The following is a 19,662-nucleotide window of genomic DNA, read 5'->3' on the forward strand; positions in this document are numbered from 1 at the left end:
TATACAAATGCATCAATCACAGCGTAGTCTGAAAAATGGGTCAGAGAAGGAAAGGAACACATAACTGAGGCTTAGGGAAAATTCCATGAGAACAGGCTGTTCCATACAGAAATTACTAGTGGGCCCATAACTACTTATTTACTGCTGCTGCATAATACAGGTTTTCATGGTATGTCAGACAGACAAAAATAGGTAGCTTCGAAAAGCAAGTCTGATTAAAAGAAATGATGACACTGAACACCGAGCAAGACAGTGTCTCATAAATTCACTTCTAAACGTAAAAGAGTCATTTAGCACCAGAAAATGGTGAAGAACTACCATGCCGAGGAGTTTCAGAAACCAAACTAACACCTGAAAAGATTTTTGCACCTAAGAATTGCAGTCACATTTTAACAGAAAGATGAATAGTAAAGCAAGCAAAAATTCTCAGGGAAAAAATGTCCAATGAAAGCAATACACACCAAAATCTTTATATTTTTATCTTTAAAAAAAAAGTAGCAATGAAAAAGATGGAGATGGAATATTTCTTGAAGAAATCCTGAAATCCTAATAGTTATTTTCCTTATTATGACCTCCTCTGAAGCCTATCCATAGCCCTGAACTGAGACCCTGAGCACACTAAGTATGCATGGTCTGAATATAACAGATATGCACAACCTGTGAAGATTCTGAAAAATGTCAAAAGTGAAATAAAAATGTCCCAAGACACGAAAGTCAAACCTCCTTCCGTGTACTGGGCAATGCATTTATTGTGAGGCCTTCCGGAGGCATCGCTGCAGAAAAAAATCAGTGAAGCAGAACCTGACTGCCGTTTGAGATTGCCATTTCTTTCAAAGCCTCTTCCCCCAATTCGCAAGTAATAGAGATTTTACACTTATTATCACACACAACTTGGCCCTCCATTGCCCATCAGAGATTAAAAAAAAAATTAAATAGTTTGAGGTTAATCTTGAGGCCAAAGCAAACTGGGATTTGCCTTATCAATTCACTCCTTATGGGAGCTTTTAAACATATGTGTCTGCATCTTATAAATATACATAAACATACAAGACTGTTCACTGAAAATTATCATTAAGAAAAGTGTAAGCCAATGGCAGCCTTATTTACAGTTAACGGTATTTTTAATATAGTACTTTTCTCCCAGTAACCATAGCTACAAATTTCAAAATTAGTTGCCAATCCAGATGTACCAAATAACTTTCAAACAATGTCTTGGCACTGAAACATTTCTTTAACAGAGACCCATCTACCCCCTTCGAATACAGTAAATTTCATGCAATTCTCTGCCCACCAGCGAACAAAGCCCTTTGAGGGCTGTGCTGTACTCTGCACTTCCCCACCGCCACAACAAGCTCAACACCATTCTCATTCAAAACAATACGTTTTCCTACTTTCGTCAGCAACRTATCACTGCTGTGCAACACTATCATTTAGGGTTCATTTGGGATGGTCAAGAGTGACCATGTACTTATCTTAGACAATTTCCATATCTACATTACTTATAATTTATAGTGAATATAATAGAGCTTTATTATAAGCCGATTCCCACAAACAAGTTGACTGGACTGGGTTCTTTTTTTTATGACAGTGGTTAACTTTTCTACATGGAATACCTGAGAGACAGCATAGGTATTATGGTATTTTGCTGGCCAAGGCCTTTGAGAGGACTTTCAGGGGCACCCCCAATCTTCATGTTCTTCTCCTCTTGTTCATCTGGTCACCTGTACACAAAGATACCGCAGGCCTTTACAAAACTCCCACAATGTGCCTCTAACACTGCGAAATACGGGGTCAGGTCTGCAAGAGTGGGCCATGCTGAAAGAAGAGGTATCTCTGTCCCCAAATGAGAGGGGAAACATTTAAGAGTTGGAAAGCATTGCAAGCTGAGGGCAGCAACAATTCATAGGCTTGGAAAATTATGTGGGTTTTACCTTTTACACTCCTGTTAACTCTGATTTTCATGAAGTAGGTGGTGTTGCTACAGCAACTGTCATATCACATCACTTCTGCTGTCTCTGTCACAGAGATCATCTTATTTTATCTTAAACTCAGATATGCAGCTTTTCTTCTTCTATTTTAAAGCCCTCTGTATTTTGGATATAAAAAATTACAGCAAATAGAGCTGCCCCACATAAATGATACTTTAACAAATGTAGCAAAGTTTATAGAACATTTTTATTCATGCTCACTTTACAAATGCAGAAGGAATAAAGAAAACAGCACTGAACAGATTTATGGTGCTCCAGAGGCTCAAAAATAAATTAAGAGCTGGTCTCATGATAAAGATGCTTAGTGCCACCTTTAATGCATTCTTTGTACACTCTCTGTTCTGGTGCACTTTACCAGAAGTAACTAGTCCATTCACCGGTGAAAACATCTCGCTTCCTCATGCCTGGGCCTATTTATGTGTGTACATTCCACACAATTCACACCCAACTGAGATGACGCTACCCATCCACCGTACACAATACGCTGCTCAACCCTCATATCTCACCTGCTTTCCCTTCAGCCTAAAAGAAGCATCTACTGAAGCAGAAGTCTTAACACATTTTTACCTGTTTCAGAACGTTTGTCCTAGCAGGAAGGAATGAGGCTGCTGCTCCTGGCTTTGCAGCTCCCTTGCTGAGTGACCTGACAACTTCACTCTACCTCTGTTTGCTTCCATTTTGCTGCCTGGATAAGGTTTTCAAGCACTTAATGCATAAATAAGACTCAGTAAAACCCTGATGACTGAGCAAAAGGCTCTGCACAATTCTTGTTATTAACATGCATTCCAACTTGCGTGCTCACAGATCTTCCTTCAAAAATATGAAAACCAGTATGTAACAGTAGCAAATATTCCATTACTCCCTCAGGCTACCCAGGAAACTAGAGAAAGACTTACCTACAGCCAAAGGTTATTTCACAGACAACCCAGCTGCTGGCAGAGCTGCCAGACTGCCGATTCAAGGTCTGCCACATCCACAGCCTAAACCACTAAGTGTTTGTATCTGCTGCTTTAAGAAGCATTTCCAGGAACTTTCTAAAATAATCAACCCAGTCACCAACTTGCACTTCATTTTTATGAAGACAGGTCCTGTCAGCTGGGAATCTGCCTGCGTGGATCTAATCAGACGGCAAAACCTGTATCTTGTGTGCCTGGTTAAAGGCTACATATGCAATTAAGATACCAAACGGCCTTCCAGTTTTTTCAATGATTTGCAGACTTGCATCTCAGTGTCCCAATACACAGGCACCTGGACTGTATATTATTTGACAGTTATTCTTTAGCTCTATTTCCTTGAGAAATGAGGTTTGTGCGATCGTGCCCTGCACACGTCTGTCTATCTTCCTTCTAACCACCTCTAAAACTGCTGGCAAATTTCATACAAATATAGCAGAGAGGTATTAGTCTCAAATATACGTTACTCGCTTTCACAAGCTTTGTGAAAACAATGCAAATGAAAGAAACCATTACTTCCGTGACTGAAGGAAGGCCTCATATGTCTCATTATACATCAGAGTATCCACAGAGATTTTGCTGCTCATGGAACCAAGTCTTCGGGCAGGTAGTAGGAAGGAAAAGGACAGTGTTAACCAAATTATTACTGTAATTTGGAGCATCTTTTCACCTCACCCCACCCACCCATTCACTATTTCCAGTAACCATGAGCAAAATCATTTGTTTACCAACAACTGCACTGTCGCTTGACAATATTTCTGAATTCCACACAGACACAGCTGGTATCGACAGCCATCAAAATAGTCATGCACATGTCCTGTCTTAAAAATCAATGCAGAAGACAGTCAGATGTGGACAACCAAGCCACCTGGCATCATCTGAGCATATATTTATTCTTATAATATGCAGAGAAAATCAGAGCACTATTAGAAAGAGCTTTTTTTACATTATCCTGCAACACTTACTATGCATGAAAGCAACTAGAGTCTTCCATCCAAGACATAGTAGAAGTGTTTTGGAATCAGCAGTGTGCTCTAGCAGCAATGAAATATTGGGGGGGGGGGTCCTTTTATTTATTTATTTTTATTTTTTGCACAGATTTCCTTAAAATGCAAGACAAAAAATTAGGTGATGAACTATAAGGAGGACTCGGCTAAAAATTCGAGTGCTCCACATTTATGCTGGAAACAGCATGCCTCTGCCTACTTGAGGGATATACACTAACACACAACTCTGTATTTGCAGGTTTAGATCCCTTCTAACTTTCTTTCCTCCTTCTCTCATTGCTGTTATTTCAGTGTCAAGAGCATGCACAGTAACAAGCTTGGGGATGAATGGGTTAACTTTGCACAGAAAAAAGGATCTGCAGGAGAAACACCTTTCCTCTTTCTGCTTAACTAGATAATTGGTTAACAGGAACCTGCTTGATGAGTTTTAGCAGGTCCTAGAGATCAGGCAAGGCTGTTTCTGAGAGTGGCTAAAGCTGCTGACTGTATAAATATCTTTAGTCGATCAACAGGGTACCCCTCACTAGGGTTGATTTTTTACAGCTAAGACTTGCAGAAGGTAATGAAGGTGTTTGTATACCAAGGGAAGGTGTTTGGATACCAAGGACTCATCCAAACCCAGTAAGAACAAGGCACTGGACTATTTTAGGCAGAATATTTTATAGACATTACAGACATAAAACTGTCTTATGGATAGAATAAACAGACAATTTCAAAATGGTTAGGTGAATGAAAAAAAGACTATATAATTCTCACTGCAACGGAAAGAGCACAACGGCAAGTTTCTAATGAATAAACAACAGCTACTGTCCTAGTAATTTAAGGGGCTAAGAAAATTCTAGTCCTAAAGGTTCATGTGACAAACCAAAGGGTTTCACTGGATCTGTACAGTACTCTGGGCCTTTTACTCAATGCTATCTATCTATAATGCAAACGTTTTCCTCAAGTAATTAGTGATTTTGAGGTCAGCTGTCTAAAGGAAAAGTTTAAGAGGGTTGATTTTCACACAGGGATTATATTGTATTATATAAGATGAGTACATATGCGCATGAGTAAAAAAAAAAGAAAAAGGAGATAAAACCTAGTAAAATTTGCTTTAAGTTCAAAACTCCACCTAGCCATAACTGTATAATAACCAAAGTAGTATCTACAGCAACTAGTGCAAAATGTTGCAAAAGATCCACTTATGACTCTGCATAGCCACCTTCATATATATTTATTCATCTTGATGTTTCGATAACTAAAAGCTGTAACTGACAAACGGACATTCGTACCAGCCACGGTTTAACATCAAGGACCAAGCTCTCCCTGCCGGAAGCTCTGCCAGTCGACACCAGCCATGGATCTCACCACAGGGCCCTTTCTCCCATGTCGCTCTCCCTTCTGAGGATGCAGGAGAGATTAAGAGATGGTGTCTCTAAACATATATTCTAAAGAACAATGCAGAGATTTGGGGAAAACTATTTCAGCTTTTGCCAACATTCATCTGCTCAGACTCAGCTCAAAGCAGCTTGATAAAGCAAGCACGAGAACAGACTTCCAGGCTGAGCGCTGTATATATAAAACGAACAAYGATGAAGTTTCAGGAGAGGTGTCCCCTCATAAAATAACAGGAACTGCCCCCAAACACTTCTGCTTGCAATTATGTTTTGTAGCCCTCCCCCAAGTATTTTTTGGGTTTGTACTATTTCTTTCATACAAGGACGCCATCAGAGATGYTGGGGTTTCAAACCCAAAGCCAACTTTCCAAAACACACTGCATTTTGAAAGGCCCATTTTTGTTTCTCAGAGAAATAAATGAGTTTGCATCATAAAGCCTTTATCCCCCCCCAAACCCAAAGCCTCCCATACTGTTAAAAATCAAATCCAGCTTTATTTTCCTGCATGAGTCAGGCTGCATGCAAACAGCTTCAGAGGAAGGCAAGCTCGGGGTGGAGAACAGAACTGAAGTAAGAATTCCAGAGAAGGATACTTGTTCTTCTAACAGCACACTCCTATTTTCCCAAGACATTTGCTAATATTTTCATTTAAGACTAGAGAAAAAAAACAAACCCCTTCCCCCCAAAAAAGTTTTAAAGATTATAAAGACACACAAGGACAGACTTTATTATTTTAACAGTTATTGCTATTTTCAGAACTCCAGCAAAGCTACTTCCTTCCATAATTGGACTTCAATCAAACCCTAGTGAAGCTTTTGATCTTAGAAAGAGTAACAAAATAGCTCTGTTATCAGTACGTAGGGTGCAAAGAGTAGGACATCCAAAATTTTTCAATAAAAGAAATTTAATTGCTTTGACTTATATTTATCAAAGGTCATGGCTGTAAGTTCTGAGTGCACATACATAATGCTGCACACCGAGAAGTCTTGTGTAGGCTGGCCAAAGTATGTGGTGGGATTATCCTATCTATGTGCATTAAAAAAAAGAGAGAGAGAGAGAGAGAGAGAAAGAAAAAAAGCAGCAAAACAATGCTAGATTACTATCCAAATATACCCCAGTGGATGTCCTGCCAAACAGCAAATATGTGGCTGTAAGCTCCAAACTGAAATAAAAGCTTGGCTAGAAGCCCAGAGCTTCACTGTATTTTGCTCAGCTAGCCATAGTCTGGCAGAACAGAGTGAACACATTCTCAGCCACGTGATAAAGAAGCCAGTCGGGCCAAGCTGATTTCCTTGTGTTGGTTAAATGTGATCTTCAGAGTGTACACACCAGCAGCTTTGGGAAAACGTGAGAAAGTGGGAAACAACAAGCCACCGTCTATAAACTGAAGGGCAGCAGAAAAATTACTTAAGAGGTTTGCTAGTGCTGACAGTGCTGTAAATTAACTAGAAGTTAACTGGTTTTGGGTGCTGAGCACAGTGCATTCATCTGGATTTGGAGAGGAGTTAAAACACCATCAATTCCTTCAAGGATGCAGACCTTGAAAGGACGTGATTCTGAAAAGGCAGTGTAAATTGTTAATGCTAGAGGGTTATAAGCACTTCCCCCAAGTGGCTCAAAAATACAAAATGAATTTGAATGAACCATATTCAGGAGAATTAGAGGTACTTAGGCTTCTCAGGATATGGCCCAGCACAGGAAGAGTATGAATCTGATGGAGCAACACATCCCACATGGCTGAGATTTTGCTGACACTACTTAAACAGCTACCAAATAGTACACAGAACACAGAGGGACATTCACCAAGTGAGGCAAAATTTGGCCAAAGGATCCAGTCTGAAAAACACACAGGTCTAATGCGATAAAAGCTGCCCCAATGGTAAGTTACTATATTCTGATAGTAGTGATAATAAGGTTTTTAAATAATTGACTTTGGAAGAGATAAACAGCATCCCTGGCCAGTATCAGAGCTGCATGTGACTCGAGAGCATGTTACATGCGAAAGCAGAAACAAAAGCCTCCAAAAACAAGCCCTCAGAAGTACATCCCTGCTACAGATAAGAGCAACTCAGATGAAACAGTCATGAGAGTATATAAGAAAAGTGAGATTTGTTTACTTTCTAACAGAAATAAATTGATAACAGACACGTGCAGAAGCTGGTGAAATCAGACACACACAAGTTGACAATAACACCTCCAGTTCTTCCCTTCTATTTGGCTAATGATTTCTTTTCACATGTTCAAAACAGCTTCCAGCAACTACCACAACTTCAACCTTGTGCTGAGAAAACTGAACAGATAAAAAGAGTTTGGAAAAGTGTTTCCTAAACATGGCAATGAGTAAAGTCCAAGAGAAAGATCAACCTTTCTGAGAGTGGCCAAATGGATGCGTGAATGTCGGATCTTAGGGTCTGGATGCTCTGTGCCGATTTTTTAAGCGCTGAGACACCAACAGCTAATGTGTTTCAAGTGGACACCCAAACTGCAGATGTCCAACATTTATAACTGAAGGCTTGCAGTTTAACCTTCTGAAAAGGTGGATATGCAGGTTAACTTTAAATATATTCCACTCTTTCTTAGTTCTCTCATTTAAGTATACAGAGGAGTGATGCAAGTGTTCAGAAGCTTGATCTCCTGCTCCCTTTCACTCAGTTCGTATTACTCTCAAAAACCAGATCAATCACCATAAAGGGCAAGATTTCAGAAAAATCTTCAGCTAATAAGCAAGCTCCATTTTTTTGCCTACGTGAATTAGAGTAAGGCATTACGACAACATGTGGCCAAGTAACACGACCCAATCTTGGTATCTGACTTAAATCATTATCAGTTATTTATGTTTTCCTCCAGGAAAAATAATCCTCACTGCGGACAAGGTAATTACTCTCCATTTTTATGGTACATGTATCAATTCAGAGGGCAGGCCCTTAGAAAGCCAGTGACAGAGACCATACCATGGTCAGTCCCTGGTGACTAACCTGCTAGGGTAGCTCTGGTCCCTGGAGAAGTCTGGAAATGGGAAAGTAGGAAATAAAAAAAAGGTGCCCTAAAGTATTCTTAGTTTCATTCCCCAAACTCTGCATTTTCTTCGCTAGTCTTGCAGAGCAGCTTTTACTCTGCGCACTATGGCCCTGATTCTGACTATCTATCTTTAGATACCTGGTTGCATTGCCTAAGTTGGAAGAGTCATTCATTACTCCACCCTCATTCTGCAGTAAACAAAGAGAGTAAGGCTCCTCCATGGGACTAGCCCAGCATATAAAACTGATACACCAAGTTAAATTATCTSATGGTATACGTAACACACAAAAAACATTGAGCAAATATATGCCACCATGGAAGTTTTCCTTTGATATCCATATGCACAGTGACGTACTTCAAAAAGCAGTAAGCTCAGTACTTGCAGTTATTTCAGATCTGGATCTGATTTTTAATTTTCCTAAGTTCATCTCCAGGCAATATCTTAGACACAGTCAAAAAAAAAAAAAAAAAAAAAGAGCAAAGACAAAAAATTGCAACATTTCTCAGAAAACTTTCTACATCTTAACATTGAGAAAGCAGGAAGACATTCTTGAGTGCCTTTTTATATAGCTGTCTCCCCTTTTTATGCACTTCATATAGCATATACCACTTCATGACGCCACTGCCAGAACAAAAGGATTTTCAGGCCACAGATAAGTGAACGCTACCTTACCAAAAAGGGTTGTGAAACGTCTTGATGTGGTGCTAGAAGCACAATGTAGAGGGGCTCTGACAATTTTCTGAATGCCCTAACAATCATGTGCATTCACGGGGGAGAGGGAATGGGACACTAAGGGGACAGGGGAGTCCACCCAGTAGTGCTGTATTATACTGCAAGTGTGTTGTGTCATTACAGCTTTATCCCGACACACCCATATTTACAGCACACAATGTACTGTACAATTCACAATGCCAAGAAACTCAACATATCTAATCTGGCAGAAAAACAAAGTCATATCAGGTTAATCCAATTCTTAAATTGCACAACTTTGAAAAGCCAATAGGAAAACAAATCTTCCCTTTGCTTGTGCTCCCCCTATTCCTCCTCCCAACACACATGCCCTGCCACGACCTACTTTTCCTCTTTGATCCCTGAACATTTTTAGCCCACTCTCATTTTCCCATGTTTCTCATTCACTTCTAACCCCCCTCCTCCCCAGACCCCGGTGGCAGAGTGGAAATTTACACTGATTAGAACGAGCCGTAAAAGGGAGCTTTGTGCAGAGCACCCCGGCCGAAACGCACGCCGACGAATGAATGGCAACACACATACACAAGGTCACTTGGACGTCTGCCCACATGTGATACTGCAATAATTATGATAAGATAACTGGCCTCAAATTTAAACTTGGCTGACTGCAAGGTAGGTTCCAACAGAGCAATGGAGCTGTGGTGCTTCTGCTGCACAAAAGGCACAAGATATTGCAAGGTTGCACAAAAGTCCAGAGTTTTTCAGGTAAAATAATTTTGCTGAACTTCGGAGGGGATCAAGATCATGCCATTATCTTGGTTCACTGCTTCCARAATTTTGTCTGCAAACCTCATAGCCGATTTTCTAACTGTTCTTTTTAAATGAAAGCTTAGAGTCTCATATAATCACAAGACTCCAGGAGCTGAGGATTTTAAAGGAAGAGTAACAGTAAAATAGTTTTGTGACATCCCCCCCAGTATACACAGAGTAAACCAATTAAGCCTTGTTTCTTGCAGATTTGTTTCTCAAAGTGGATTGACATCTCATGGTGTCTAAAAGGGTGTCAGCTCTCACAGAAGCATTTCACACAGATCAGGCATTTTAAAGGTCTTATGTAAATTCTCTGAGGTATAAAACTCACATTTGCATTACAGCTCTTCCTGCTCAGTAACATCTTCCTACTTTACCCACCCGTCGTTTTCCATGAAACTCTAGGAATGTAATTGCTCTTTTAGAGTCTTAACCTTTTTGCCACATTCGGTTGAAATCAGCCAATACACTCAAAAATCCTGAAGCAGTAACACACGAGAGGCCCCACATACCTAGAACAAATGGTAAGGTTTTTTTTCATAGCAAACTACGCAAGAAAAAAATATCCCAACCCTCATCTATCCCAGTAAGCAACAGAACTGCAAGGGTTACATACATAAAATGGCCAAATGCCCCGTGCTGTAATGAGAGGCCGCAGCTGCAGGGATTACAGACGTCAGTAACATCTGTATTTCCACTATGCCGCACAAAGAAAGAGGGAACAGTGGTATGTCTGATTGCTGCAGGGTCCTTCAAATTAAGTCAGTTTAACCCTCTCTGTTTGGATGAGGAACAGGATTTGTTTTCAAGTGCGTATTTCTTGCTTACTAAGCATTAGAAACTAAGCACGCAGTTGTTTTTAAACAGACTTCTCAAAGGAGTAGGACTCATTTGCAAATCTCGAAATGGTGAGCTTGTAAAAATGACTGAACTGTTCCAAGTCACCCCCTTTATTTYAACGAAGCCCCTCTTGGTCTGAGTCTGTGTTTTATAGTCTGCAGCCTTGGGTAACATACTCTGCCACATGAAGGCTTAGTGCATTATTTCGATAATTCCATTGTACTAAAATATTGATTTGCTCCATCAAATGGAGTTCTGCAGGAATATTTTGCATTTAGAAGTTTCACACTGTTGCTTCTATTTTTCAAAATGCAAGCTACGGCTTCTTTCCTTGCCTCCTTGGAAACTCAAGTTATATGCAGTTACCAGCGGGACAGCCTTTAATTTCTGGTTTGAGTGCTTTCATCTGTATCACGGTTACTGAGTTCCCAGGTTACCTCAAATAAAACAATTTTCAAACCTCAAATAAAGCAATTTTCAAGTATAAGAACTAAATAAGTGGTGAGCCTTGTAAATGCTTTACARAAATTTAGGTCCAATCCTTGCCATGCGAAGTAATGGATTTTGCTGTGGACTGAGAGCCGTGTTCATTCATTTGTTTATTAAATACAGGAGTACCAACCAGTTCTGTAATGAATTACTTAATCTTTGACCTATTGTCCACAACCGTGTTCCAGAACAGAGAATTTATAGCAAGCTGAGACCCCTAAGGCTAATTGGAAAAGTCGTCATTTTTACCATTCTCCATCCTCAACAAATCTCTACCTAACAATATATTTTTGCCTCTCCGTATATATACACCTGTATTTCTAAGGACGACATTTTGTTGCAGATGAGTTACTGCCGTAGTTCATGCTGACATCCGTTTGTAACAAACGCATACTACTAAGGAACACATTGATTTATGGGTACCTGTCAAGTTTTGTTTTAGTAATAATCTAGATTTGGGCTCCAGTTAACAAGGTCCTGAGTTTTCTAGGATCCTAATGCAATATATATTTAATTCTCCTACATATGGTCTACACAAAAATGGGAGTATATGAGCAAAGACCTTCAAGATCAGCATGCTTGTTTTCATTAAACGGCAAATCATACGAAGAAGAGAACATTACCAGCAACATGAAGACCTAAAGCTGAGAAGAGAACCGTGAAGCAAGAAAGAGGTCCACATCAGAGAGGCAAGATTTGGTTCAGAGAATGGGACAGGGAAGCATAACTGTACAACAGCTTCAAGTGTGTCAGAAAACGTGAAGAGGTTGAACAATAACTTGTATTAATTTAAAACTTGACGAATATTGCCTCAGTTATGCAAAGCTGAAGTGCTAAAAAGAGTCCTAGCAGAAAAAAAAAAAACTAGCAAAATGTTGCGACACATGCTGCCTTACCTGCCTGTTAGCTCTCCCCACATTAGCTCTGAAGCTCTCAGGACCAAATTCAGCTTTGTGATAAACAGACAGCTTCTTTAATGTTATTTTTACATTAAAATGGCCACAGATGCTACAAAATCTGTTTGTGGTGCATTCATTTTGACACAGTGGTGCATTTTAGATTCATTTTCTATACTCACTCCTCATGTGTAACTTACTCCATTAAATGCTACTGGACTTGAGGCCTTTTTTTCCCTTAAATAAACATTTTTTTCCCCAGCTCTTCCATAGTCCACAGCACTTCATACATTAAAAAACAAACAAACAAACAAACCCAAACCACAGTTTTCTTTGAACTTAACCTATTTGAAATACTCTTTTCTAATCATCACATTTTTTGTGGAATTCAGGAACAAAAATATTGAAATATTATTTATTGATTACAAAAGTGAAATTTCAGAAAAAAAAAAAAAGATGATCACATTAGTAATATACTAGTAATATACATAAATACATAAATATATAAAATACAGCTCCATGCTAATGCACTGCCAGCCAACCAAGCTGCTGTTTACATAATGCTCTAAAGAACACTTTACTGATCACGAGGGTCCTTTCATCCTGTGAGAAGAAAACTCCACCAACACGCCGAGACTGGTTATCCCCCTCGGCTGGAAAAAAAAAAAAAAAAGCCAGAAAGATGAACGACAAGAGAACAAATAGTGATATTTTGCTACTCCACCTAGGAGCTGATGAAAGAGGGCAGTCAATAAGCTGTGCGCCTGCTGAGCAATACTGAAATCAATAAGACTACACGAGGAGTAAAGCACTCATCGCAGATTAATTGGGCAGGATCCGGCCACTGCTAGCTCCCACAGTTGCCAATCTACTGTCATATAAATATGTAGAGATTGCAACATTTAAACGTGTTTCCTAGGAGCTGCATCTAAGCAGATAATATCAATGTCTTCTTCACATACAGCTCCTGAGGACGTCTCCCCTCCTAACTATAACATATTGTTTTATGAAAGACTTCAGGGTATACTGTACTCGTGTCTTAAAAATCAAATCACTGCACTAGACAATCATTCAATCAAATGCTCTTCAATACACTTTGAGATGGGAAGCAAGGCTCTTAAAAAGACACTGTACTTTTTCTAGGTAAATGCAACAAGTTTGACTTGCTCTCAGACATCCTCAAAATGGTGAAAAAAGTCCTGCCTGGTCCCTCTGTGTACCCTCTTCCTGACACTGAACAGCCCTTACTAGCGTAAGTAGCACTACTTGTGTGGAAAGCTCTATTCCACGCAAGAACAAGAGAGTCAGGCCAGGTATATTTTAGAATTATAGCAAAAGCCCAGGACAAGACTTGGTGTTTACTTTTTATACGCCTAAGTAACTTCATGTTATTTCATGTAGTCAAGCAATTATTTAACCAATAATCAAAATTTAACAGTGAATATTAAAATTGGATCTCTTAAAGGTGACTTAGTGTTCTTGCTTCTAGCATTAACAAGGCTCGTGCATTCAGCACTTTTTCTCCCTCTTATCATGCGACAGGCTATTTTTATATTTGCCAGCGTATATTCTGCATCTTTCTTTGATCCAGAATGCAGTCTTGTGAAGCTTGTCTGCATACGGCACTTCCCTTGCTCTGGCAATCCACAGAGCTAAACTTTTCCATTTCGCTGTGATTTGGGCATCGGCAGGTAATGGCAGGAGCACACAGCCATGTGTGCGTGCATGCCTGCCTGCTGCTGCTCCAGCAAAAGCCGTGCTGAGCAGGCTGCACAGGGGACTGCCACGTGCCTAAAGCACATGGTCATGCAGGCAACAGCCATTCAGAGCCTCACGTGAGAGTCAATGTGAAGAGCAGCTCTCAGTACCAGCCTGCTTGACGGTTTAGCAGGTCATTCCCATGTTATCATGTGCGAGAGCAAAGTTCAGGAAATTCCCAGCTCCTCCTAGTGCTGGAGGTAGCGTCCTTTGACTTTAAGAGAGGGGGCTCATGATGTGGCTCAAGCAACACCTAATAACTGCTTATGAACAATGATTAAAGCTTAGGAAGAGATTCCACATAGAGCTGGCTGCTGGGAATGCTGCCCTTTGCACTCCAGAGGCTATGCGCGAAGAGGAGGTCACGTTAAGAAACACAAGGGAAGGAAGGCTACAATAAAGGGAGTGTTGCACACACACCCTTTTGTGGGCTACCTCCTTCATCAAGTCATCCTCAGTATGCAGCCGAGAGGCTGGGTGGAGCAAGAGCAAGAGATTTCCTATTTGGTTGGTGCACCTATCACAAAACAAGAGTTAGAAGAAAATGCTGGAAACTACCCAGTCATGCGTAGTGCCCATCATTACAATTCAGTATCTATACAAGAAGTAAAAGGTAATGGATCTTGTACTCTACACAAAATATTCCTCCTGAATGAATAAAATATGGCATTTAATAAAACCTTTATGTTCTTGGGGGGGGGGAGGGGGAAGAAAATCAGTGTAAGTATACTTCTGATGATAGTGGTTTTCCAGCTTTTTTTGGTGAGAATATCCCTAATTTTTTCAACTGAAAGTGCAGACCATTTGATACCTACTGCACATATGTGGATTATAAAGCTTGGGTTTTTTAATCACCTTTGGCAGATCCCTTGCAAGTACTCTAAGATACCCAGCTGTCCAGGCATCACAGACTTAAAGCCACTGTCATGGGAACACAAAGATAAAGGGAGTTTTTCAAAGCCACCCGATGGCCTTATCCTCCCCAAGTAGCAGGGCAGCAACAACAATATGGGACATCACTGTCAGCAGCATCCTCTGAAATGCAACCCTAGATCCGAGGCTTTGGTGGCAGATGGAGAGAATTCAGATCTACAACACAAAACCCAGAAGCCTAACTAGGGTCTTCACCAGACTTGCCTGAGGCATCGAGCTCTAATTCACTCCGTACAAACTCTTTACACTAGCTGCCCTATTCACCCAAAGAAGGACTACACAGGGGGAAAAGGCCAGGTAAAAAGCAAACACCAACTAGTTAACTGTAAAATATGAACCTCCCTTTACATAAAAACAGGTTAGAATACTTGCTATTTCCTTAAAGAACCCCAGAGTTAAATGGAGATTTATGTTCCAAAGAACCAGCAAAAGACAACACAAGATATGCAGCGGATGGAGAACCAAAAAAGTGTGTTTGCAGTAACAGGTTATTTTAAAAGCTAGCCTTATAGAAACTGTTTTTCTGAGGGAGACTACAGATTTCAACAAACTAATCAGCATCCAGTGGGGACAGGGGGAAGGTTTCAAATGCATCTACTTTTACAGTGAATGGCAGTCTGCATTGCTAAAATAAATCATCAAAATACTATTTAACAAACCAAAGCTGAATTGTGGGGGAAAAAAATGCATCAGATTCTAATCTTGCAAAACCATGCATCCCTCCTCATCAAAATAAAACCAGCATTCACTGCTTTCCCAAACACAGAACTCTATAGGGAAGTAGGTACTTCCTTGATTCTTTGATACAACCTAGAGAACAGATGAGAGAAACTGGTGTCAGTCAGACGATCCAAGCTGGAAATACAGAATTAAGTTAAAAGGATTTGCTTTTTTATTTATTTATTGTTGACTAAGGAAAACAAATCGGTGAGGATTCTGTAATGCCATCTTTAAGTCAGGGTCCGTTCAGCTTTGCTGAGCTTGACTACATTTCTCAGTGAATGCCAATGTGAATCTCTGGATCTTTTCCCGAGGTTGTATAAAATATACATCTGAGTGACACCGTTCGCTTCTAGAGGCGCGTAAGGCTTGTATCTCAAAACATACATATAAAATTAAATCTTATCATGTCACTCCTGTACAGCCTGCATGTCCGAGATATACCATGTACGTTCATGAGCCACATCTGGCGTTCCACACGCACCCTTCCCTGTACACAGTAGCTGCACATGCAGGTATACACGTTTTGGCCAACTGTATGTGATATACTGATGCCAAATGCTGTGAAGCCATTTAAAGTAGTGATCAGAGATGTGAAAAGCTCAGGATATGACTCTTTCCAAAGTCAGGGTCCACACTCCCAGACAGGCTTCAGTTACAACGTTAAGTAATACAAAATTCACAAAATTCACCACCATCACCACATTTTTAAAATAATTGCTATCACCTAAAAATTTTGATTTTCCTAGCAATAATAAGATCACATGAAATTACTACTTTTATTGAATTTTTTTTATACTATTTGTTCTTGGCTTTATTACAATACAAATTGCAACAGCAATGCATACTGAAACAGTAGCTCACACCAATTAAAAAACTTCCTGACATGATAGTTAAAAAAAAAAAAAGTTAAGTCTTGTAGGATATACTAACAAAAAGGCTCCATTATAATGATTTTAATATTTATCTCCAGGCTAACTTCCATATTTCAAAGCAGCACGTTTGCCTTGGCCCTTTTATGACAACCTTAAACAGTCATTTTTTATTTTATTAAAATTTGATTTTTAAAATACATATTGTATTATTTTAAAGCTTGCTCAAATTAAAAAAAAATCCTCAAAATAGACTGTGAATACAAGATTTTTATAAGAGAAGGCACCAAAGGAAAAAGATATATTTTTCCCCAAATATATATATTATTTTAAGAAATGAAATGAATCCCCCTTTAAAAAAAATTAACCAAAAATTTACATTATTCTTAAAACCAGGATGGCACAGAAAGTAAAAACTGCAAATTAAGATGATTTATCCCACCCCGAGAGGGCTGACTTCTTTTATAAGAGTACAAAAGTATACAGAGTTTCTAGTGAGAAAAGTTCATAACCCTGAGCTACAAACAACGCAGGAAAAAAAATCAAAAAAACCCCACAGTGAGTTGCAGAAAAGTCATGCGGACAGCTGATTACAAATAAATTCTGACAGGTGATCATTAAAAGCCTGGCGCATAATCAGGCTCCTCCGAAAAAAGAAAGAGGACAGATTATCTGCTTTTGATTTTACGCGTGCATATACGACAGAAAATGGGGAGGCATATACGCACTATTTTTAAGAACTGGCTCAGGAAAAGCAAAGTTTCATTTTATATTTCTCTTGACAACTCCAAATATATTTTAATTTTGGAAACTGATACAAGTTACTGGTTAAATATGAAATGCCTTGGAACCAAAATATATAACAATGAAAAATCCACTTTAAGTGAAGGCGAGTAAATAAAACCCACAGACTTCTGACACACTTTGACTTCAGGGGCACAGCTCTGACTTGGGACCAAAGAGTCTGCTGACAGGTGTGTGGTGTTTTGGAGGGGGTGTTTTGTTTCTTTTCAATGAGAAAGAAATGCTGTAGACTTTAAGACTTTTCCATTTCATCCTGCTCCACAACTTTTGTCCTTCTATTTATTTATTTTGCCTCCTTATCAGATGATTCTGACAATGACTTCGCACGCTGAGCATGGCAAATGATCAAGCAGAAGGGAGAGGAGTGGTTTCCTGCTCCCAAGAGCACACTTCGGTCTAGCAGACCTTGTATGAGCAGAAGAGCACAATAAATAAGTCACCCATGGGCTTAAAAAACACCCAATTCCACGTTTTCCAAACTTCAGTGTTGACATTATTCCCCAGACCATGATCTCAGCCATGTTGGTGTGAAGCCAGAGCAGTTATCCAGGATTTGTACTAGTGTCTCTAAAGGGATGAATTAAAGTGCTAATAAACTAAGAGAAGACTTCCACTGATGTCGAACAGGTTTGAACTGGGCACTATGATCAAAACTCAGCTCCATGACTTCTTTTTTGCCTGCAGCTTAAGACAAGTATGGATCTAACACAGCAACTGGGGTCAGCGGAGTTGCACTCAGTTTATGCTAACTTAACCACAATTATAATGCAGCTCCAAAATTTAGCTCCTGTCCCCCATACTGTGGGAAATTTTATTTTGCTTGATGCAGGACAAGAACATGGCCAAAACTACAAACAGGAAGCACCGTCTTTAAGTTTACCTTCAAGATAATTGCCCAGGCTATGGTTCCTGCCTTCTCACATCAAATATTGGCCGAACAAAAGAACATTCTCTTTCGTGGTCCTTGTCCCTGTTCATTTAACACCGTGGCATCTACACATTACTATTCTGTTTGTGTTTTTCATTTGCTAATAGCCAAGTTACCAATGAAGAAAAGATGACAGGCAAGTTTCCCTGGAATTCCCACAGCTTCCTGACATAATTTAAACAAAAATCCCTGCAGAGCAACTTGCAATAATGAGAGCTATTATTTTTATTTTTTGGCATGCCAATGTCTCGAATCATATTCGCCCTCTCTAAGCTGCCTGTCAACCATACAGTAGAAACTGATTTACACTGGCAGGGGTGGAAGGGATGGGGGGCAGGCTCATGCTCAAATCCATAGGGGAGGTCTTACGGCTGATTTACCTGGTCTGACCGGGCTCTGCATGCAGTTCTGCGACACCATGCCTGGGTGGACTGAAGTAGAAGCCCTGCTGCTGAGGTCCATGACAGAAGGTGATGCTGAGGTAGCTTGCTGGAGACCTGACTGGTGTGGGCTATGCTCATGCTGGTTTGGGCTGGGTGGAATGCCATTTTCTGAGAGGAATTCTTCCAGGTCCATGTATTCCAACTGGAAAGTGTCTCCATCGTATGGCAGTGTCTTGTCCCATAATGTTGGGCCCAAGAAAGCTGACTGAGGGACTGTGGTACTGGTGCTGTCATCATCTAACTTCTTCTCTTTGTCTTTTTCTTTACCGAATGCTTAAACAAAACACATAACAAAGATGTAAGAGCTGAGTAATTAAATTACTAGCTACTATTACTACTTCAGTTATTCCTCTTGCACTCTCTTGGATGCAAGAGGTGAATACTCCCTTTGTATAAATAACTCCTTCGATTCATTCTGTTTGGCAGAGAACTGGAAGGCCATGCCAGCTGAGCACCTTTCCTTGATCCAGCCATGTTTTTAAGATTTTCCTCTATTTTTAGTTAACAATTCCACTGCATGCGTGGCTTTAAATGCCAGCTTCAATAAGTACTCACAGGCTTCTTAAGAGTATGCAATCAAGCTAATAAAGCAAGCTGGAAGATGTTGCTGGATACTGTATTTTGTTGAAGAGGGAAAATTTTGATCTAAAGCCCCTAAGCCTATAAGTAAAACAGTATAATAAAGATCCTAATCTTAGTAGTCCTTACACAATCAAAGTAGCCCCCAAATTCAATAGCTGTACTGCTTGCTTTAAGATGGTAAGGGAGCCTCATAGGAAGCAATAAATAATACAAGGTATCATTTACAGAAATAATAATGATGTTAAAACTTCTTAATGCTTTGAAGTTACAAACTTACAACAATGGTAAAGTCTGACAGAATATATATTTTAACATACAGAAGTGGAAAAAAAAATCCAGAGGTACAGAAAAAGCAAAGCAAAAAAACCCCCAAAACTGAAATGTTTCCTATTTGCTTCTATAAAAAACATCCAGTAACTTCAATGCACACTTTGAAGGCAGCACCTGATTTCTCAACAAGATATGCTACAATTTAAACTGATCAAGCTTTCTGCCAGCTACCGTGCCTTCACAGCGTTTCCTTTTTAATTACATCTGCCCCTGCTGCAATC

The 19,662-nt window shown here is 39.8% G+C and overlaps 1 protein-coding gene across 2 annotated transcripts in view; it reads right to left on the minus strand.

The window, feature by feature from the left end:
* HLF (HLF, PAR bZIP transcription factor) overlaps positions 1-18,794 on the minus strand; it is a 35,259-nt gene extending 16,465 nt beyond the window's left edge. The window contains exon 1 of one of the 2 annotated variants that reach the window (XM_026067630.1): positions 18,467-18,794. In XM_026067630.1, coding sequence (XP_025923415.1) covers positions 18,467-18,662 — 196 coding nt within the window. In that variant the 5' untranslated portion in view covers positions 18,663-18,794. The remainder of the gene's footprint in view (positions 1-18,466) is intronic. The other variant, XM_026067629.1, reaches the window with a different exon arrangement.
* Between the last annotated feature and the right edge of the window lie 868 nt (positions 18,795-19,662).

The sequence above is a fragment of the Apteryx rowi genome, unplaced genomic scaffold (assembly GCF_003343035.1).
Source record: "Apteryx rowi isolate R43461 unplaced genomic scaffold, aptRow1 scaffold_26, whole genome shotgun sequence".
NCBI lineage: Eukaryota > Metazoa > Chordata > Aves > Apterygiformes > Apterygidae > Apteryx > Apteryx rowi.